Below are 20678 nucleotides of genomic sequence, written 5' to 3' on the forward strand. Positions count from 1 at the left end.
ATGTATCATCCAGCTGCTTCACATGTTTATTAACAAGCCCCAGGGGCCCCTCAGCAGCTGCGCTACTGAGTTCTCACCTGTGGGAACAGATGATGACATCCCGACACAACTTACTTCATTCTTAGGTCAAAGTAACTTTACGACTGAAACCTTCTGAAGTCGTATCGAACCCCCACGCACAAAACCACACAACTGTAGGCGCTGCGCCGGGTGCTGGGGACCCAGCACAAGGCGGAGGTGGTCCCCGGTTTCCCAGCACATTTATCTGCGCGCGGATCGCCGGAGGGTGAGCGGGGGCCGGAGGGGCCGGGCGGGGCGGGGGGGGGGGCCGGAGGGGCCGGGGGGGGGGGGCGGGGGCGCCACAGCACGTGCCCCTACTTCGGGGCGGGGAGGCCCAGGGAGGTTTTACAGAAAGGGCCGCGGAGCTAAACCCGAGAAGGACCGGCAGGAAATACGCAGCCGCGGCGCAGAGCGAAGGGGCCGAGGGCCCGCTGTGCGTCAGACACCGCAAGGTGCCCGCCGGCGCCCGCGCCCTGGACCCCGCAGCCCCGCGCCGTCGCGCGCCCGCCCCGCCCGCCCAGCAGGGAGGCCCCGCCCCTCGCCCTGCGCGATGACGTCAGCACGCCCGCGCGCGCCGGCGGGGGGAGGAGTGGGAGTCGCTGGCCGGGAAGGGCTGAGGCTCCCGTAACCCCGGCTGGGCGGGGGAGGGGGCGGGGCCGGAGCCCCCTGCGAGCGCGGGGTCGTGGTCCCGGCCCGGAGCGGGAGCCCCGGACGCGCTCGGCACCGCTGCTTCCGCCAGCAGGCCCCGCCCGGCCCGGCCCGGCGATGGAGTTTCCGGACCTCGGGGCGCACTGTTCCGAGCCGAGCTGTCAGCGCCTGGGTGAGGGGCGGAGCGCGCGGGGCCGGGGCGGGGCCGGGGGCCGGGGGCTGGGGGCGGCGGGGCGGCGGGGGCTCGGGGGCCGGGAACGCGGGGGGAGGCGGGGGGAGGCGCTGGGGGCGGTGGCCGCGGGGGCGTGGCTAAGGCGCGCGGGGCCTCGGACCCGGTGCAGTTTGTTGCAAACCGGGCGGCGTTTTCCCTTCCTCTGAGGGGGCACGACGTCGAGGTCCCGCTGGACCTGCAACCCGACCCGCTCCCTGCAGATTTTCTGCCGCTCAAGTGCGACGCCTGCTCCGGCATCTTCTGCGCAGACCATGTGGCCTACGCCCAGCATCACTGTGGATCCGCGTACCAAAAGGTGAGGGGGCGGGTGAAGGTGCCTGCGGCCACTCTGGACTCCCTCGGCCTCCCATTTCCTCTCCTTTGTGTTTCTGAGGCTCGGTGCTGGGAGCACGGTTTCCTGGTGCGTTTGTAGGGGGCACATCCGGGTTCTTTCAGGGAGGAAGCCTGGAAGGATTTCAGGGCTGGGAGCGGGCCACAGCCTGACCCCTGCTCCTTAACCCTAGGACATCCAGGTACCTGTATGCCCGCTCTGTAATGTGCCTGTGCCTGTGGCCAGAGGGGAGCCCCCCGACCGCGCTGTCGGGGAGCACATTGACCGAGACTGCCGCTCAGATCCAGCCCAGCAAAAACGTAAGGTAAGCACTGGAGGGGTTAGCCATGACCCGGCCTGGGCCACGGATGCTTGCAAGCCCCAACAGCTGTTATGATGGCGTTGGAGATGCGGGCCCAGGTCTCAGCAGAGAGAAACCTTCCCTCTCCGCCTCAGATCTTCACCAATAAGTGTGAACGCGCTGGCTGCCGGCAGCGAGAAATGATGAAACTGACCTGTGAGCGCTGCGGCCGGAACTTCTGCATCAAGCACCGGCACCCACTGGACCATGATTGTTCTGGGCAGAGTCACCCAACCAGCCGGGCAGGGTAATTGCAACCAAGTCCAGTACTTGCCTTTCGGATCACCCCATCCTTTTGGAACTGACTCAGTATCTATCTATCATTACCAGTTGGGGAGCTTCAAACCTGTTGCCTTTGGCCAGAGGAGTCTTTTAGCTTCCTATTCAAGTGCCTATTTTTCCAGACTGTTTGGAGGAACTTCCCTCCTGACTTCCTGGGTAAGGCCTGGGAGGAGCATGCAAGCTGGCTGTTGTTGGAGGCATGCCAAGAGTGTCTCTTCCCTACAGACTTGCTGCCATCTCCAGAGCACAAGGTCTAGCTTCTTCTACGAGCACCGTCCCCAGCCCAAGTCGAACGTTGCCTTCGTCTACCTCTCCCAGCAGGTAGGCCTGCCTGTTTCTTCTCTCCCTCTTTTCCCTTCGTGTCTCTGACCTGAGTCTCTTGAATGTCTGCCATAGAGCAACCACCCAGTCTCCATCCCGGACAGCCCCTCCAGTGATTGCCCTGCAGAATGGCTTGGTGAGTTGGGCGGAGGCTGGGCAGACAGAAGCAAACCCACGTGGAGAATAAAGTGCAAGGCGACTGGTGGTCTTTCTATTTCTCGCAGAGTGAGGACGAGGCTCTGCAACGAGCCCTGGAACTGTCACTGGCAGAAACCAAACCCCAGGTCCCAAGGTACCTACCCTGAGTGAAAGATGGTGGGATGTGGGCAGTGGTTCAGTTTGGAAGGAGGGCCGTGGGACCACTCCAACCCCGTGTAGGATAATAATTAGGAACCCGGGCTCAAAAGTAAACTGATTAACTCTATGACCTTTGACAAGTTCTTTAACCCTTGAGGGTTTTCTGTAAAATGGGACTGTGCTACTACCTACCCCATCGGGCTGTGTGAAGACTCAGAGAATACTCACATGCTCAGCACCAGGAGGATGCCTAACAGATCAGAGGCTCATGTTTTAGATATTGTTGTCCTCCAACTTGCTCTTCCCTCTCAGTTCTCAGGAGGAAGAGGACTTAGCATTAGCACAGGCGCTGTCAGCCAGTGAGGCAGAGTACCGGCAGCAGCAGGTATGAGGGCTGGGGGAGCTGAAGTCCTGCCCTGGGAGGAGGAACCCCGGGGGCTTTCTTCACGTGGTAGAGAGTTTTGGAATGGTGGTCATCTTCTCGTTTTCGTCGTGACTCCAGCCCACGCAGAGCTCTGAAGTGAGGACCGGCTCTCATTTCCTTGACATCGTGCCCTGTCTTCCCTTCCTTCCCCTTTCCTTGCTCCAGGCCCAAAGCCGCAGCTTGAAGCCGTCCAACTGCAGCCTGTGCTAGGGCCCTGGGCTTGGGGAGGGAGGCTCAACTGAGGAGGACTGTGGCCCCCACACCTCTAGGGTACACTGGGAGAGGAGGCTGGGAGCAGCCAGGAGTGAAGACGAGCAGGCCACCTCCAGGGAGCAGCAGGAGCAGCAGCTTGTGGAGCGGAGCCTACAGATGGCCCTGCTGGCCTCTCCAGCTGCATAGGAGAGAGCAGTTACAACCGTTGGTGGTTGGGCCCTGGGAGAGTGCTGGCCAGGCCCCACGCAGGGCAGCCCCCTGCATCGTGTCATCCCCCTTTACGCTGGGGCTGCCCCCATCTCTAGGGGCAAGGGGGTCCTGGAAGGAATAAAGGATCTTGGCAGTCAACAAGACCTCCGAATGTGTTTCTTTCTCCTGTCAGACTGAAAGCAAAGGAGCTCCCCTGACCTAAGGGCAGGGGCCCCCCACAATACCCCACACCAGTCACAAGGATCCGAGCACAATCCACACTTTTTTTTATTTCCCCCAAAAAGTGCTTCTCTGGAAGGTTCTTTTCCCTCCTATAGCTAGCACCATACCCCAACACTGGCTTGAAATATACCAGGAAAAGGGCTACATCTTCTTCCCCACTGGATTATCCTTTGGGAGGGACGTGGCCACAGCCTTGGTCACCATATCTCAGTCCAGGGGTTTGGTGTCTTCAGAGACTTCTTCCTGTCCCCGCTGCTGCAGCTGCCACATGTCAGCATACATGCCACCTCGGGACAACAGAGCCTCGTGCCTGGGGCAAGGAGGAAAGTGTGAGTCCCGACTCCCCAGTTCACCTCAAGAGTGCTCACCGCCAGCCCACAGAGGTGAGAGGGATCCTCAAGGGGAAAGCCCTTTCAGAAACCCCTGGGATTTCCTTTTCCTCAGGCCCCCAATTCGGAGGCCCTGCCGTGTTCATCCAGCTGTGTTCCTTACCGTCCTCTCTCCACGATCCAGCCGTCCTTAAAGACAAGGATCTGGTCAGCATCAACCACGGTTGAGAGCCTGAGAGATCAGAGCTGAGTTACGCACCACACAACACAAGCGGGCCCCCGGTGCCCACAGCCCGGTCCTGTACCTGTGGGCCACTACGATGGTGGTGCGGTTGGCACAGACTTTGGCCAGAGAAGCCTGGATGGCCCTCTCGTTAGACGTATCCAGCGCTGATGTTGCCTACAGAGAGGATCTGGGTAAACCTGCCCCCGCCACCCAAAATCCAAGTAGAAGGAGGATACAGGCTGCTAGCTGAGACCTCAGGAATCAAAAAAACCTTCTCTGTATTTGAGAACCCTAAGGTGTTTTTATGAAGCAGGGACTCATAGTATCTCTCCGCAATGGAAAGCCATCCAGCAGGAATGGCCCGGGTGTGGGCAAGGGAGGAAGAGGGGAGCAGGCTGCCCAGGGCCCTCACCTCATCCAGCAGAATGATGTCTGGAGCCTTGAGAATGGTGCGAGCAATGGCGACACGCTGCTTCTCCCCACCACTCAACTTCAGTCCCCGCTCGCCCACCTGCGTCTCATAACCTGTGAATATTGCCCACCTCTCTCAAGTCACACGTAATACATGGGGTTTCCGTGACCACATGAGCAGGAATGGATGGAACAGAGCTCAGAGGGAACAATGGGACTAAACCAGGCAGGGGAGGGACTCACTCTCCTGGGAGGCTCACCTTCAGGGAAACTCATAATGGCCTCATGGATGCCTGCAGCCTGAGCAGCAGCCATCACCTCCTCGTCCCCGGCTGTAATGCAGCCGTAGCGGATATTGTTGGCGATGGTGTCATTGAAGAGGACGGTGTCTTGGGGCACAACTCCAATGTGAGACCGGAGGGAGATCTGGGTCACCTGGGGCCAGAAGACCATATGCTCAGGCTGTGAGACTGCCCCACCCCCACCCCTAGGCCTGGGAGGTAGGACAAGCTGGAGGAGGAAACACAAGGGATGAGTACAGGAACCCTGTCACCACCATCCCAAATCCTAGCTGTTGAGGACAAATCACTCGACCTCCCTAAGTCTTTTTCCCCATCTATAAAGAGAAGAGATGCTTTTTATGCTCATGACTACTTTACTTGGGTACGTTACATGGTGTCAGGAAGGCTGAGGTCTCCTGCTGCAGCTTTTTGCAGGGGTGACATCTCCTCTCCCTGGAGAGTAGCCAGCACTTCACAAACTGCCATTCTTTCACAACGGGCCCCTAAATTACAATCTTCTCCCAAGCAACCGCACCTGGGAGATGTCCTGCCCATCTATCCGGATGCAGCCAGAGCTGATGTCATAGAAGCGAAACAGCAGGCGCAATACTGTGCTCTTCCCCGCTCCAGATGGGCCCACCTGTTGCATTGGAAACAAAGGGAGAACACTTTCAGGCCTGCTGGCTTTTAAGGCTTGCTCTCCAAAAAGCCACCAACGTCCAAGGAGGCTGCTACACTCAATCCTGTGGCCTGTCATGACAGCATTCTGACTCCACAGCCTCAGTCACAAACTTCCATGAATACTGGGCTAGGGAAACTCAAGGAGTCGGGGCCAAGTGCCTGGGTCTTCTCTCACCAGGGCCACTGTCTGTCCAGGCATGACGGTGAAGGACACATCCTGCAGGGTTTCCCGCCTGGAAGGAAGGGTGAGCATGGTCAGCAGGCTTGCTGTGCTCCCAGTGACTCCTTCTATCGGGAGAGCTGCTACTGGGCCCTGCTCCTCCCCTGCTCAGGCTCTCTTCCTAGGCAGTGGTGGGTGGAAAGGCAGGGATGGGGTGTGGGGATACTTGTGGGGATACATACTTATCCACGTATATGTGGATGAGGCAAAAGGGCGCTGTGAGGTGGCAAAATCAGGGCCTTACCCATTCGCATAGCTGAAGTGCACGTTCTCAAACTCAATCTGGCCCCTCTGGAAGCGCAGGGGCCCTGCTCCAGGGAGGTCCTTCACCTAGCAGAGTACCACCCATGGGTGCTGCCGTCATAGGTCTGGGGTTCTCCAGACACTAGGAGCAACCTCGCAGACTGCCGCTTCCCACCCTGCCCCCAACTCCCCTCACTCCACTTACTTCTGGCTTCTCTTTCAGCAGGTCAAACATGTTCTCCATGTCGATGAAGTTTGTCTGGATCATCCTGCAAGAATAGTGCTGGCTGGGGCTCCTCTGAGGAGCTGGGGAAATAACCATGCATCCCGGACAGGTGAGGGGCAGAGATCAGGTTACCTGTAGTAGGTGCCAAACCAGTTGAGGGGCATGTACAGCTGGATGATGTAGGTGCCAAACAGCACAAAGTCCCCGACCTGTGGAAATCCAACGAGGAGTACCGAGTCACCAGCCACCAACAGGCTGTCCCCCTGCCCACTTCCCACCCAGACACCTGGGGGCCTGGATGTAGGTCTCGGGCCCCTCTTCCGTCCCCAGCACCATTTCTTCACCTGTAGCTTCTGCTCGCTGACAAAGTATGCACAAAGCAGGGAGCCAGCAAGGAGCCCAAGTCCAATCACCAGGTTCTGGGTCTGATTTAGTAAAACCAGTGAAGCACTTGACTTCCACTCCAAATCCTGGGGCAATAATAATATGGGGGCGTAAGTGGAATGTCATGTATACAGTCTCACCAAATCCAAACCTGGGCCCAGGTATCTTCAACCTTGATTTTTCAGCCCAAACCATACTCCTCTTGGCCCTGGCAATTCCACAAGGCTAGGCCACTGCTCTCAACAGGCATCAAACCAGCATCCTCACCTGATATTTGGTGATGGCCTCTCGATAGCAGTTCACTTCATAACCTTCCGCGTTGTAATACTTCACCTGACCAAGTCAAATCACTGGTGTTAAGACACGGCTGCAGCATGAATGCCTGCATCATTTCCTCCAGCCTTCCCAATGCCTCCTTCCTCATCGTATTTTTATCTATTTTTTTTAAGTCTTATTTTTATTTAAGACATCTCTACACCCAACCTGGGCTCAAGCTCACAATCCTGAGATTAGGAGTTGCACACTCTTCCAACTGAGCCAGCCAGGTGCCCTGCCTTCCTCATTTTAAACAGCACCCCCACCCCCAGCTTCTTGGCAGCCCCACTGCTCCACATCCCTGTGTCTCACACTACTGCCACCAAGGCCTTCACTACCGTCTCGAAGTTTAGCAAAGAGTCCACAGCTCGTGCCCGGGTAGCATTCTCCTGTGTGTTCATAGCACGTCGAAACTTCGTTCTCCATTCAGTGACCACAATGGTCATGACTACAGAGTAATAGGTTGGGTAAGAAAGAGAAGAAGAGATCAAGACATCACTCCCAACACCAGAGACCACAGGGGGAGGTCTGCTACCTACCACATACACATGAACCCTGAGCTACAGACCAGGGACCTAGATCCCAAAGGGAAAGAGCCCTAAGCTCCCTGAGGGAAGGGGCCGTGCCCAAGATCTCTTTGCAGCCTGTACCAAGCCCTGTGTGTGAAAATGCTGTTGGCGACCAAATGAAGGCGAGCTGCATCTGGTTAGAGAAATTGAGGTTTCTCTTTGATGTGCACCCCACAGCAGGCCCCCAATGTGACCAGGATGCCCTTCCCTGGCCCTCTATCCGGGTTCAGCTAAGGCTTCCCTGGCAGAGGAGGAGGCCAAGCCATCATGTTGGGGAGCAGCAGGAGCTTATTCAAGTCCACCAATGGACAGCCTCTCCTAGCTGGGCCACTGAGTAGGGGCAGGGCTCATACCCAAGGCAGTCCCTACCACAATTCAGGGAGACGCTCCCACCAAGCAGCACTCACTGAGGTAAAGACTCATGCACAGGAACACAATGAGGCCAAACCAGGCATTGAAGAACATGCTGAAGTAGATGATGCCAATGGTGATGTCAGCCAGTGTGGGGATGATGTTGAACACCAGGTAGCTAGGAATGCAAGTCAAGCAACAAAGGACAGTTTAGGGGCTTAGAGCCAGAAACTCTGCCCCCAAGAGTCTCATGTGGTATTTTGTTTTTCAGTGACGAGAGACTAGAATCAAGCTAAATGCCCCCTCAAGAGGTGGAGGGCCAAATAAATTGTAGCATGCCCCAAGTACAGAATGCTCTGGGCCAATTATAATGAACGAGGAGGATCTTCACGGAGGATAAAGAATAGATCTCCATAATGTTTTGTTAATAAGGCACTTCTGGAACAATACCTATGTCATGATCTCATGTGTTTTAGGAAAATCCTGCCCAATAACATATCAGTGCTGTGAGTCTGCACACATATGTATGTAAAAATGTCAAGAGCAGAACTCAACATCCTACATGGAGTGGGAACCTCTGGAGAAAGGAGTCGAATTTATGAGGTACTTCTTCCATTTTATTCGTTTATTATGAAAGCACGTATATGTTAATCTCAAAAAAAAAAGGATTAAAAAAATAAAATAAAATAAAATAAAATAAAATAAAATAAAATAAAGGATTAAAAAAAAGAATGGAGAGGTAGCTGAAGCAGGGTGCTGTCTCCTGCCAGCCCCTTCATTCTTGCTTCTCCAGCTCCACCCTCCCACACTCCATTTCCACTGGCCTGGCACCTGAGCAGCCCTGTGACACTGGATGTGCCCCGGTCCACGATCCGCAGCACCTCCCCTGTGCGGCGCCCCAGGTGCCAGCGCAGAGAGAGCTCGTGCAGGTGGGAGAAGAGGCGCAGCTCCACCTGCCGTGATGTGAACTGCTGTACCCGGATCCATAGGAACGTGCGCAGGTTGCTCACAAAGCCTAGGGGAAGCCAGGGTGGACCTCAGTAGAACTTAGGGGCCAGATGACATCAGCCCAGTACCAAGACATGAAAGGTCTGAGATCACCAAGGGGCCAGGGGAGGGATGCTTGGGGGGAAGTGGGGGAGAGCCCAACGCCAACCAGGGTGACAGCAGAGTCCTATCATACCTGTACTGCCAGTGCCACCCCCCTGGAGGAACTTGAGGGCAACATAGGTGGTAACAATCCAGGCCAGGGAGTTCCAAGGTGCCTTCTCGGTCAGTGAGTTCACTACAGAGAAAATAAGTCAGAGCCCACTTTTGGCCCCCGGGGATTCTTCAGGAGAAACTACTCCAGGCACCAGCCACAGCCCCTTTCTGATCATCCAGTTCCTAATGCTGTCCCACCTCCCTTAAGTTAGGGTCCCTACTCCTCATCCAGCCAATGAAGGACCAGAGAGCTGAGCTGGCACCCCTTCTCCCTCACCTATGTTCCTATAGAATATGGGGACCAACACATTCAGTCCCCGTTCCAACCCCATGAGCCCCAGGCAGATGAGCACGACAAGCTGCAGAACTGGACTCCCTCGAGGCCACAGGTAGCCACTCAGCAGGCGGAGCTTCCTGCCAAGGTCTCGCCAAGTAGATCTTGGGGGTGCCTCTGTTGTCTGAACCTAGGATGGTGCAACACAGAGGAGGGGAGCTCAGAAATTGAACAGAAGTGCCCTAGTCGAACTCCTCTAGGGAAAATGTATGGGATTACAGCTCCCAGTTATCTCAGACTCACAAATGATCCCCTGATGAGGTCAGAAAGGCTTACAGGGCACAAACTGAGATTTGGGAAAGAAGTACTACGGTGAAAAAATGTGAATGAAGACAGGCAATGAAATTCAGACAGACCCTGTGGTTCAGAAGTTCAGGAATACCTCGCTCCTCTCTACATCTTGATCCTCTTCATTAACCTTCAGGGCATAGGACTGGGGACGAAGTCCAGGGGCCCAGAGTCCCAGGATAAAAAGCCCTCCAGAAACCACATATCGCAGCACCCAGAGGCTAAACTGAACCTAGGATAAAACGTGTAGGGAGAGCATCAAAGAAGGCCAAAATGCCATTGTTACCACTTACAACAGGACTGGGGTCTGGGGTAGGGCACACACCCAGGTCAGGGCCCCAGCATCAAGAAGGCTTGGAAAAAGTTTAGAGTGACTCAGCACAGACACACCCCACCAGCTGGCTATCAGCAACCAGGCCAGGCAGGCCTCTCCCTTCACCTCCTTAAAGGCATCCCAAAGTATGGAGCCAGTGTGGCCAGACACACCATCCTTCTTCCCAGCCCTTGCCCCTCATGACTCTCCTGTCCCCAGGAGGTCCCTTACCTGCTGGCCCAAGTCTGCCCTTGCCCACCACCACTGTGGGCTGTTCCAAGACACGAGGGCCAAGTTCTCAGCTGTAAACGCCACAGTCCAGAGGAGCAGGAGACCCGCGCTGTGCCTGAACTCGATCCAGATGCCCATTGCTAGTTTCTGCCAGGCCTGGTTATGCTCCACCACGAGCAGCCCCAGGCCACAGGCGCTGGCCAGAGTCCCCAGGATGGAAGCCAGCAGCAGGTAGCCTGGCAGCGGGGCGCCCCCGGCAGTGCCCACCCGGCCGACCAGGCTGGCCAGGGGCAGCGCCACCTGAAGCGTGGCCAGGAGCAACTGCAGCACGTAGGGAGCGACAAGAGGGCCGGCGGTCCAAGAGCGCTCGTGGGCGCCAGTGGGCCGCTCGCGACGCTTGCAGGGAAGGGCCAGCACCAAGGCCAGAGCCCCCAGGCCCATCAGTATGGAGGGCACGAGCGTGTAGAAGAAGCAGGGGCTCAGGCCACCCTTCACCCAGGCCGGCCCCGCGGGCCCCTCGGCCTCGCAGTAGTTGCCCACAGTCACCATGGCGATGCGTGGCCGCCGGCCGGGGCTGCCGGCACCGCGGGGGCTGCGGGGGCTGCGGGGGCGGAAACCCGGACCGGCGGCTCGGGGCGGGGCGCGGAGGCCGCGGGGTCCCGGGTCATGGACCCGAGGGGCGCCGAGCCGCGGGGGCCTCGCGCAGGGGCACACGTGGGCCCGCCCACGCTCCCCCCGCTCCCCTGCCCCGCGCACGCGCCGCCGCCGCGCACTCACGCAGGGCACGCACGCCCTCCTCGCGCGTCCGTCCGCCCCCCGCTCGCCGCCCGGGACCCTCCGGCCGCGTCCGGGCCCAAGGAATGTGGAGCGTGCGGCCGGCGCGGCGCCGGCGCGGCAGCCCCGCCCACGGGGCGGCCCCAGCCCCTACCGGGGCCCCCATTGGCCAGCCTCGCCGAGGGGGCGGGGCGCGGGGAGAGCGTGCACGCGGAAAAGGCAAAATACAGGGGCGGGGCCGGCCCGGTCACGTGCTCAGAGCGCGAAATCTGACCGCACGTCCGACCCGAGACCTTGACCTCCGCGGCGCGGCGCTGGGAGGTGGTCCTGCTCGCTGGCCCGCCCGGTGTATCCGAGTGACGGCGTCGGCCCACCTTCCCACCGCCCGGCCGGGCCCCCACCAGCAGGGGGCTCGCCCGCACCCCACTCCGCTCCTTCCCGGGATCCCAGCCGCGCGACGCAACAAGCCCGGTCAAAGTCCCTTTTTTATTAAGGGTTATCAAGCTGTACACAGTTCCTACGCCTTCCGCTGTGAGCCCGGGCAGCGCCGCGTTCCACGCCCGCAGCGGCCCGGGCGGGCGAGGGGTGGGGCGGAGAGTAGGAGCTGGGTCCCAGCATGCAATGCGGCAGCTCACAGCCTCGGGCGCAGGCCTCCTGTCGCCCCTCCAGCCCCGGGGGGAACAGCGGGAGGCAGCCCAGAGCTCTCTTGCTGGGAGGTAGACAGCCGAGGGCACAACCAGCCCAGTCCGTCCTTTGTGCAGGCGGTTAAGGGGTACAATAAGCAGCAATGGAGGCCAGGACGGCCTCAGTCTCTCAGGGGCCCTGCTTCAAACTTGGAGAGGGCAGCAAAGAACTTCCATCCTGCTCCTGCCTTTTAGAAACCTTCCTTCGTAGTGTCAAAAGGTAGCATGAGAGGAGCTGGGAGCTAGGGTCTCCACACCAGTGCGAAGCAAAAGCTGAACAGAACGGGAGCAAGCGAACAGAACAGAGTAAGCGGCATACATGCCTGTCATGTGCAGGAAGCAGGAGAGGTGAGCAGGCTGTAGCACTGGGAGAGAACTGGGGGTGAGGTAAGGGCCACAGCCTGAGCTACTCATCTGTTCGGGGTGGGGGAGGGAGGCTGCAGAGGTTGAGGGTCCGGGCCCAACCTCCCCACTCCACAGTTGGCACAGGTTCTCCCTGCTTGGCAGCTTCTGTGGTGGGCAGTCCTCTGGAGACTTGCAGGGGTGGGTGCAAAGGTGGCAGTACTGGGGCTGGACCGGGGACCAGTTTCTAGCACCACACTCTGAGCCAAGGGGGGTCCTGGGGATGAGGCTAGAGTCCTGTGTGCCTTGGTTCCTAGGCCCCCAATTTCTCTCCTGGGGCTGCGGCAAGCCCAGCGTTGGCACCTCCCTTGGCCAGGCACAGACACACAAACACCACACACGTGGAGCCAGGCAACAGTCAGAGGAGCCCTCCATGGCGGGCAGATGGGATGGCAGGGCAACCGTGGCCTCCATCCTGGGACATAGGGACCCTCCTCAGCCTTGTCTATACCTGTAGAGAGAAAAGGGTCAGTAGTGGAGACCATCTTCAGCTATCTGCTTACCACCTTCCTGCAAAAAAGCAAAACAAAAACACACACACACACACACACACACACACACACACAAAACCTTGGAGATAAATGAAGGGGAAAGCTTGATTCCAGGGGAGGAAAGTGAAGGGGAAAATTAAGCCCTGGATTCCAGAGTAGGGGAGGCAAAAAATGGGAGTGTATTTTGGAGGGGAAGGGACAGTACCTCCATACGAGAGGCCTGCCTTCTTTCACAGGAGACTTTGATCTCAGCCTGGAAGTTACTACATCTGGTAGCTGTTCTCCAGTCCTGGGGCCCTTACCTTGTGCACCTGAGGGGGAAGCTCATCCTCCGAGCCCTCCTCGGGCACCGGCTCTGGGTGCCTTGATGCTGACTGCCCATCTTCAGCCCACCCTCCAAGGGGCAGCCGGGAGAAGTGAGAGGGAGCCCGGGGTACCGTGCCAGGATCTAGAGACACAAGTAAACATGGTCTTAGAACGAACACAAATGTGGAGCAAGGTTCTGGGGCTGTTCAAGGTGGGGGTAAGGGTTAGTCTCTTTGGGCTTGATCCCTCTGACTTCTTTCCTCCCCAAGAGGCCCCCCCAAAGAGCCACTGTACCCTGCTGTACCCCCGTTGGATACCTGTGATACCCCCATAGCGCCTCTGGAAGCCCCCCTGCAGGGCGGTGGTCTCGGGTGCTCCAGGCCGGGGTGCAGCACAGGGATAGCTGGCAGAGCGGGGGATAGGTTGGGAGGCCCGGGAGCCCTCTCCCCCCTCTTCAGGGGCGCTCTCCCCACTCTCATCGCTCTCCCGGCGATGCCACACATGCCGCTCAGGCTCGGCCTGGGCTTGCTGTTTATGGAGCTGAGAAGTGTGGGGAGTGGAGGGTGACACTCATTAGTTAAGGCTAGGATATCTGAAACAGCTGCCCCCACTACACTGTTCCAAATGTTCCCATTTCTGGCACCGCGCCCAGAATCACTGACCCAGAGTAACTATCTTATTAACAGTGTGTAAGACACATACGACATCTTATAGGTTAAACTCTCAGCAGATCCCTGGAACGAACCTGTTGCATAAGTTGTGATGGCACTCGTTTTGCCTAGTCATTTGAGTCAAGAACAAGTTGGTGGTACATCTAAGTGCCAGGCACTCTTTCAAGGTGCCAGGAAGATAGCACTGAACAACAGACAAAAATCTCAGCCCTTGTTTGGCTTGTATGCTGGAGGCAGAGGTGGTGCGGGGGGATCAGAGACAATAAAATAAAAGAGGGAAAATGCAATAGATCAGATAAATGCTACAGAGAAAAATAAAAGCAGGGAGAGTCGGGGGTGGCCAAGGGAGACTCTTTTGGTCAGGGTGGCCAGAGACGTCTCATGGAACAGTTAAGAACAGACAGGTGATTAAAGGAGGGAGCCATAAGCATATCTAGGGAAGTGGATTCTTGGCAAGGGAAATAGCAAATGTGTCAAGGCCCCGGATGACAATAAGCTTGCCTAAAAATGGATGGCAAAAGGGTATCTGCAGGAATGGAGCTTAGAGTAGGTGAATAACAGACAAGGGTTCCAGACCCATGTCTTGCTTTTCCTTGCCTAGAACCCTCTATTCTATTTGTCAGTGGCCAGCTTGACTCTGTGGCTCTGCCCCTTGCTGCCCACTCACCTGGTGCATATAGAGGGCGTGCAGGCTCATCTCGGTGGATGCGTACTCCGACAGCACCAGGCTCTGCAGCTGTCCTTCCCACACGCTGCTCCCGGAGCTGGCTGTCCTGGCATCCACCCTGTCCCTCCCAGCACAGACAGACCGCAGCCGTCAACATTTCTAAGAGCCCCAAAGTTACTGGGGCGGGGGGGGGGGGGGGGGGGATTGCCACGCCCTTCCACCGAGGCCCATCTCTACTCACCCAGAGCCTGTCATGGTGCTAGGAGCTCGGCCTGCGGGAACCTGACCGGGGTGCAGAGGGGAGAAGGAGCGCAGGGCAGAGGCGACTTCGGCCCTGTGCCTGGAACCCTGCAGGTCTCTGGGCAGTGGGGGGCCACGGCACGAGGAGCCAGCTACCACGTTTGCAATCAGGCTCAGTGGCTGTGAAAAAGGGGTGAGCTGAATTACCAGGGCAGCAGGGAGGCCACAGGGCCCTGGGTGTCAGCACCCAAGGACACAGACTGAACTGACAGAAGGAAACCAACCAGGTAGCAAGGCCCTTCCACCCCAGGCCTGGCCCTCAGCTCACACTCTGCCCGTCACCTCCTAGTCCCCAAGGACACACCTCAGACTCAGACTGTAAGGACTGGATGGACGTAAAGAGGGCATTTTCAGGGAGCAGCCCCCCTTGGGCGAGGCCAGCGGCTGCTCCGTCCCGCTGAACCTGCTCCTTGAGGAAGCCGAGGAAGGCTGTACTCTCACGGGGTGGCTGCCAGCCGGGGTTGGTGATGGCAAAGTGCATGAGTGACAGCTCTGTCTTCCCGTCCTCAGCTTGCTGGTACACTGAGGCTTCCGTCTGCCCGCCGGACAGCCACTGCACAAGGGAGGCTCCAGTGAGCAGGACCGTCCTCTGACAGAAACGCTTGTTGTACCTTTCCTGCCAGCAGGGAGGCCCTGCCCCTGGAGGACCGAGACAGCAATGCGCTGCTGTCTGTCTCTCGTCCGCAGCCCCAAGGCCCACCCCAGGCGGCACAGTCGGCTCGCTGGGCTAGTTGCTTGGTTTGTGCCTTTCTCAAGGGCACTTGGCCAAAGGTGCAAGTTTAAGGCTAAAATCCAGCCGAAGCTCCTATTCACCAAGCAGTGTGTACCCTCGTGCATGGCTGCCCAGAGGCAGGGCTGCCTTCCTGCAAATCGTTGGCTCAGAGGGGTGTCTTTTTGCCAGCATCAGCTCTGGCCACCTGCCCCCGTCCCCTCCTGGTACCTGGGGATGGCCATGCTGGCGAACATCCATCTGAGCAAAGGAGCAGGTGTCTCCAACCCCTACAACCTCCACGGTGAAATTGCGGAAGAAGTCTATGATCTCCAGGGCCCGTGGGCGCAGGCAAAAGATGAGGATGAGGGGTGTGACAATGGGGCTCAGCAACTCCTCCAAGATAAACACCTATAAGGGAGGGGATCGAGGTCAGAGGGGAGCAGGAGGGCTCCCCGCCCTCACCACCGAGCCATCGGCCAGTCTCTAACAGGCCCTAACTCCAACTCCACTCACTGCCTTGTACTGGAAGAGCTGGGCAAACTCGTCCCGGGTCTGCGAGCGGTGGGCATTACCCTGCCAGTGGTCAGGCATGTAGTGGATGTGAGCGAGGATCACGCGGAGCAGCTGCTCGGGGCAGAACACCATGTGCTGGTCCGGGATAAAGGACCTGGGGGATCGGGGCCACAGTGAGAGACAAGCCTTTCCCAGGGACACTGGTCCAGCTTGCTCCTGCCTGCTGCCCCAGCCCACCTGCACACGGTCACGGTGACCCCCAGGAGTGTGACGGTGGTGAGGACGTGTTCCACAGCCAACACGTCTTCATCGTAGATGGTGAGGGCGATAAGCACAGCCAGGATGGAGCCGGCGAAGAAGGCGCCATTCTTGGCCAACAGTGTCAGCAGAGGTGACAAGAAGCAATTCATGTACTTGGAGGCGGGCTTGTAGCCCCGGTTGAGGCGGGACTGCAGCTCGTGCTCCAGCTCGTTGAAGTGGCGGAGGTAGCAGCGGCCGTAGAGTGACCAGCAACGTGCTCCCAGGGCCCCGGGCTCCCGCTTCAGCACCTCAGCATAGCTGAAGAAGGCGTAGAGGATCTGCCAGATGAGGATGAGGGGGCACAGCAGGAAGTTGGCGATGCCGATCCACAGGATACGGTTGCTGAGGCGCTGGGCCAGCTCCAGCCGTTGCCCCCCGCGTTTGTACTCGGCCTTGAGGCTCCATTCGTTGAGAAACAGGGAGCCAGGTCCCCAGAAGAGGATCAGCTCAAAGTTGTACTTGAGGCCACGGGTGAAGAAGACGGCCTCCCCAAGGCCTGGCAGGCGGAAGCGCAGAGGCAGGAGGGATTTGTTAACCAGGGCGACCATGTAGTTCTGGAAGCGGAGGATGCGGTGGTAGATGTCCAGCTCTGTCAGCTCACGCTTGTGGATGCAGATCTGGTGCTCCTTCTGGGTCTGCACGATCCGTGCTTGTACTTCCTGCCACGTGCAGTACGGAAGAGCGGACTGCAGGGCGGGGGAGGGACACGCTAGGCAAGGCTGGCTTGCAGCCTGGACTCCTCGCCCCGCATTAGCCCACTGGAGCCTGTACGCAGATGCTCCTTGACCTGCCAGTGAGGCCCAACCCTTCCCCAGGCTGTGGTGCCAGCTGCCCAACTTCCCAGCCTCACCATGGGGATACGTAGAGCATGCAGGTAGAAGGAGTGGATCTCCCAGTAGCAGCAAATGTTATAGATGAACTTGATAAGCCGATGGATCCAGAATACCCCAGCGATGACCAGGATGGTGATAAGGGAGCCGTTTTCCTGAATCCTGGTGGGGGAAATAGCAGGGGAGGAGGGGTGGCCCTTGAGGAGTCTTGGCAGACAGGACACTCCTGAAGGCTATGGTGGGGCTGAGCCTCGGTCTGTGTTCTAGGGGATGCGCTACTGCCTCACACCCCACTCCATTCCCTACCTGCTGGTGGAACTCTGGCTCTGGTGTCCTTTGACCTGCGGCCCTTACCTGGCACTACAGACCTGGGCAGGCAAAAAGGCGTCTGGCAGAGTGACCTTGACAGGCTCCGTGGGGTGAAGACTATGGTTCACCATCTTGTTGGCAAATAGGATGTCATAGTCCACACAGCTGACCAAGAAGGTGGTGAAGGCAACCACAAAAAGGAACTGCCTGAGGAATTGGGAAGAGGGGCCACAGCCCAAGAGTCAGAGGGGCACCAGTGAAATAGTGTGGGGCAGAGAGAAGAGTCTGGAAGCAGCAGAATGAGGTGAGAGAGCAACCCCCGGGGGACGTGCTGAGGCTGGAAAACTCCCCATGGGCTCTCTCCACCGCTCAGCCCCAGGGACCTTCTTAGGCCCAAACCAGCTCCTGCTTTTTCCTCCTAGCCTTGGGCATCGCACAATTAGCCTGCGTTCCTCACCTCACAGCATGGTAATCTCTACCACCATTTACTAGAGTCGCTCCAAGATCTTGTGATTGTGGTCTGGCTTCCCAATCCCTGATTTCCTTTTGAGATAGTATTTAGAAGCCCGAAAGGGATTTACAGTCTTTAGTTATTGAGGGAGGGTTTCTCAATCCCTTCCCCTTTGGCAAGGTCATGTGGCTTCTTCCTTTGAGAAAGTGCTCTGCCTTCCTAGGTATAACCAAAGCAGAACACACACTTTTCTTAAGTGGCGGGCATCTCTGAGACCTCCTGACTGAACCCTGTCCATCCCACGGGAGCTCTGATGAAATGGTCAAGTCTGAGCTCTCTTCAGAGAAGAGTGAGGATTTAGGAAGAATTCCTTAAAAGCGAGATAACAAATAAACAGGATTGTGAATTTGGGTGCCACACCCAGTCCCTGAACTCTTAGGTCTGCAGGGTTTTGAGCAGAGGACTGAGCCGCACTGGCAGGAATGGCCAGGGCTGGCTGAGCTCAGGAAGAGGAAAAGGCTGACACACAGTGCTTCCCCACATCACCGTCCATTCTTAGACTTACATGAGCTCAAAGACCTCCCCGATGAGCATGCAAGTGAAGCCATTCTTCTGGTGTAGATTATACACGTAGAATTGTCAAGAAAAATGTGGTTGATTAGAGAGACAGCAATTCGGGGCACAGACTTTGGGGAGTCACATACCTGAACTTAACTCCTGGCTCTAGGACTTTCTAGCTGTGTGACTTTGGCCAATGTTACTCCCTCAACTTTCGTCTGCCGGTGGTACTTTGGAGGTAATAGCGCCTGTCTCATGGTATTATTAGGTATGAGATAATGAGCGTGAAGTATTTTAACACAAAGCTGGCACAGAGTAAATCAAAAGATACTAATTATTATAGTTATTAGTGTCCCATCAAAAAGAAAGATCCTCTTTAGAGAGGTTCCTTATAAAAACTGACACCACAAAGTGAAAGGCACGTAGCTCTTGGGAAACGTGAGGTATCATTATCTATAACGATCACCATTGCCCCAGCCTCTTTCAGCCTTCAGAAGAGTTCCCATCTCCCTTCCAGAGATTAGAATCAAAGCCACCCCAACTTCCCATCTGGGGCCCAGCTTAGAGAGGGGCTAACGGTCCCACAGCTCCAACACAGAGACCCAAAGGATATTCGAGAGAAGAAGAGGTCAAGGTTTTCGATGTGGTGCCAAGGTGCTGTGGGCGCAGGAGCAGAGAGGTCAGAGCCCTGAAGGAACACGAGCCCCCCTGCCCCCTCGGAGTTCCTCCACCGACCCTCTCCTCCCCATGCCCCGGCTCTGCTGTCATGTCCAAGAACTCACATTTACTCCCCTCAGGGACGTGCACCAATAGGTCCTCCTCCCCAGGGGGTGAATCACTATAGGAGGCCTCAAGGCGCTGGTACTCCGTGTCGAACTGCGCCATCACCACCGCCCCCTGTCCACGTTGTCCACCTAACAGTAAGGATAAAAAGATCCAGGTTCAGACTCTGGTGCTGCTTGTCTCCTGCCCTGCCTCGTAGACCAGAAAGAGTGAGAAAGGATCTCTGGGCTTGGTGTCTACTTCCAGTCTTTTCCACTCAGAGGCAGAGGAGTAGTTACCAAAGGAGAGCTGAGAGCTTGGGGCCTGGGAAGCCAGTCAATCCCAGAGCCTTTACCGAGTGCCTACTGAGGTCTTGCTGGTCTGAAGCCAGCCCTTGCCCCTTTGGTGCTGGTGGTGGGGGGGTGCTGTTTCATCTTCTATTTAGTGGGGATAAGGGGACTTCCCTCTGCCCTCCTGGAGAAACCCGGGTCTCCCAAGAGACTAGCAGATTGGAAGCAGTCTGTAAACAAAGGTTTGAGATAAGCACATGGCCCTACCAGCTCCATGGACAGCGTCTGCTCCACACTCCAGCCCTTGATGCCCTGGCTCTGCAGCTGCTGGAGGAGAAGGTGTCAGGCCCCAGAGAGTGGGGAGTGGGGATAAAAGAAAGCCAGCCCTCCTGCCCACCCACCCTCCACTAAGAGGAGGCCAAGCACGGGGCAGGGAGGCTGCAGTGGGGGAGAGGCATGGGGGCTCCGCGTACTTCCTCTGGTCTGTACTATACTGGCCACTCATCCAACTCTGGGATCCCAAGAAGTGGCTTGTTGAACCTGTAAAGACTGAGTCAGTACAGGCCTGAGGTCAGACAGCTACCCTGGACTGTTTTTCCATCGCCCCACCTCATTCTCAGAAATTAGGCCTCACAGGGTCCTCAAAGCCCTCAAAGCCCCCCGAAAGCCAACACCCAAGAAGAGTCTTTTCTGAAATGACTTTTCTGTTCATCCTCTTCCCCTGGCTCCCTAGCACCAAAGGCCCAACAGGCAGGCGTAATTCCTGGACGGGAAATCCTGACTGGGCCGGTGTGGACCCAGATCCTGGGCCAACTGTGGGGTCTGTAGGTCCCTGGAGCCAGGCTCGTCTAGGCGGCGCTCGGGGAACTCACCCGCCGGTGCAGACCCCGGGGGCCGTGGAACGCGGCCCAGCCTGGCCCCAGTGGGATTCCCTGGGTTAGTGGGAGCCCTGGGTCGGAAGGGCTGACGGCGCTCCGCTCGGGGCACTCACCACTCACGGGGTCAGTGTGGCCCCAGGGTCAAGGAGCCCCGCGGGCCGGGGGGGCTCGGGGTGCCTGCGGATGCTGGAAGACTCGAGCCAGCCCGGCAGCCGACACCCAGCCAAGACCCAGCCCGGCGCGCCCCTGGGTCGCCCGGCGCCAGGCCGAGGGCTCGGCTCCCAACAGCGGACAACCTCGCGCGCGGCCCCGACGCCCGCGCGCCCCCGCCCGCGCGCCCCCGCCATCAAAACATTCCGGCCGCGCGCCTCCGCCCCTCCCGCGGCGCCCCCTGCCCCCCGTTACCCGCCGTGCGCTCACTTAGGGCCCCGCGGGCGCCCTCCGTCAGGCCCGGCCCGGGCCCGGAGATTCCAGTAATCGATCTCGCGTTTCACCTCAGGAACCGTGACCCGAGTGATTCCAGGGGCTCGGTCGGCTCCACTGGGTTCGTCCGGACCCGAAGCTCTAGGCCCGGCGCCTGCCACTCACTGTCACCG

General features: G+C 58.0%; 3 protein-coding genes across 15 annotated transcripts; 1 reads left to right on the forward strand and 2 right to left on the reverse strand.

Annotated features, from left to right (window-relative positions):
- Positions 1-654: 654 nt before the first annotated feature.
- On the forward strand, positions 655-3501 carry ZFAND2B (zinc finger AN1-type containing 2B). 2 transcript variants are annotated; one of them, XM_038585793.1, is made up of 9 exons: positions 655-880; positions 1141-1235; positions 1444-1575; positions 1707-1858; positions 2119-2214; positions 2290-2350; positions 2439-2506; positions 2824-2896; positions 3101-3501. In XM_038585793.1, the coding sequence occupies exons 1-9, from the start codon at positions 826-828 to the stop codon at positions 3143-3145; spliced, it is 777 nt and encodes a 258-aa protein (XP_038441721.1). In that variant the 5' UTR covers positions 655-825; the 3' UTR covers positions 3146-3501. The 2 variants fall into 2 exon arrangements, with proteins under 2 accessions (XP_038441721.1, XP_038441722.1); XM_038585794.1 differs by having other exon boundaries at positions 3205-3501.
- A 100-nt stretch (positions 3502-3601) lies between these two features.
- ABCB6 (ATP binding cassette subfamily B member 6) lies at positions 3602-10892 on the reverse strand. The gene is made up of 19 exons (XM_038585792.1): positions 10186-10892; positions 9736-9873; positions 9297-9483; positions 9000-9101; positions 8648-8831; positions 7873-7994; positions 7235-7344; positions 6849-6914; positions 6542-6667; positions 6330-6406; positions 6177-6240; positions 5973-6058; positions 5684-5741; positions 5363-5467; positions 4807-4981; positions 4548-4660; positions 4215-4309; positions 4073-4141; positions 3602-3890 (listed from the first exon to the last, which is right to left on the reverse strand). The coding sequence occupies exons 1-19, from the start codon at positions 10732-10734 to the stop codon at positions 3788-3790; spliced, it is 2529 nt and encodes an 842-aa protein (XP_038441720.1). The 5' UTR covers positions 10735-10892; the 3' UTR covers positions 3602-3787.
- Positions 10893-11426: 534 nt separating this feature from the next.
- Positions 11427-20673, reverse strand: ATG9A (autophagy related 9A). Of its 12 annotated transcripts, none has more exons than XM_038585800.1 (17): positions 20503-20672; positions 19678-19753; positions 19472-19528; positions 18935-19066; positions 18766-18809; positions 18160-18224; positions 17189-17350; positions 16855-16996; positions 15942-16690; positions 15705-15858; positions 15420-15599; positions 14784-15032; positions 14421-14599; positions 14180-14297; positions 13159-13381; positions 12838-12983; positions 11427-12495 (listed from the first exon to the last, which is right to left on the reverse strand). In XM_038585800.1, the coding sequence occupies exons 4-17, from the start codon at positions 19035-19037 to the stop codon at positions 12490-12492; spliced, it is 2520 nt and encodes an 839-aa protein (XP_038441728.1). In that variant the 5' UTR covers positions 19038-19066; positions 19472-19528; positions 19678-19753; positions 20503-20672; the 3' UTR covers positions 11427-12489. The 12 variants fall into 12 exon arrangements, with proteins under 12 accessions (XP_038441728.1, XP_038441724.1, XP_038441729.1 ...); XM_038585796.1 differs by having other exon boundaries at positions 19472-19531; XM_038585801.1 differs by lacking the exon at positions 20503-20672 and adding an exon at positions 20196-20357.
- Positions 20674-20678: the final 5 nt, after the last annotated feature.

Source organism: Canis lupus, chromosome 37 (assembly GCF_011100685.1).
Source record: "Canis lupus familiaris isolate Mischka breed German Shepherd chromosome 37, alternate assembly UU_Cfam_GSD_1.0, whole genome shotgun sequence".
Classification (NCBI taxonomy): domain Eukaryota; kingdom Metazoa; phylum Chordata; class Mammalia; order Carnivora; family Canidae; genus Canis; species Canis lupus.

Bases quoted from the DNA above. Each gene is read 5' to 3' on its own strand.
- ATG9A (XM_038585804.1), bottom strand. From the start codon at position 19,037: ATGGCGCAGTTCGACACGGAGTACCAGCGCCTTGAGGCCTCCTATAGT. The intron at 17,351-18,159 runs GTAAGTCTAAGA...CCAATTCCTCAG, and splicing joins GGGGAGGTCTTTGAGCTCAT to GCAGTTCCTTTTTGTGGTTG. The intron at 14,298-14,420 runs GTGAGTAGAGAT...TGGGAGGGACAG, and splicing joins AGCACCATGACAGGCTCTGG to GGTGGATGCCAGGACAGCCA.
- ABCB6 (XM_038585792.1), bottom strand. From the start codon at position 10,734: ATGGTGACTGTGGGCAACTACTGCGAGGCCGAGGGGCCCGCGGGGCCG. The intron at 6,059-6,176 runs GTAAGTGGAGTG...GTACTCTGCTAG, and splicing joins TGCTGAAAGAGAAGCCAGAA to GTGAAGGACCTCCCTGGAGC. The intron at 4,661-4,806 runs GTGAGCCTCCCA...CAATATTCACAG, and splicing joins CATTATGAGTTTCCCTGAAG to GTTATGAGACGCAGGTGGGC.
- ZFAND2B (XM_038585793.1), top strand. From the start codon at position 826: ATGGAGTTTCCGGACCTCGGGGCGCACTGTTCCGAGCCGAGCTGTCAG. The intron at 2,351-2,438 runs GTGAGTTGGGCG...TATTTCTCGCAG, and splicing joins TTGCCCTGCAGAATGGCTTG to AGTGAGGACGAGGCTCTGCA. The intron at 2,507-2,823 runs GTACCTACCCTG...CTTCCCTCTCAG, and splicing joins ACCAAACCCCAGGTCCCAAG to TTCTCAGGAGGAAGAGGACT.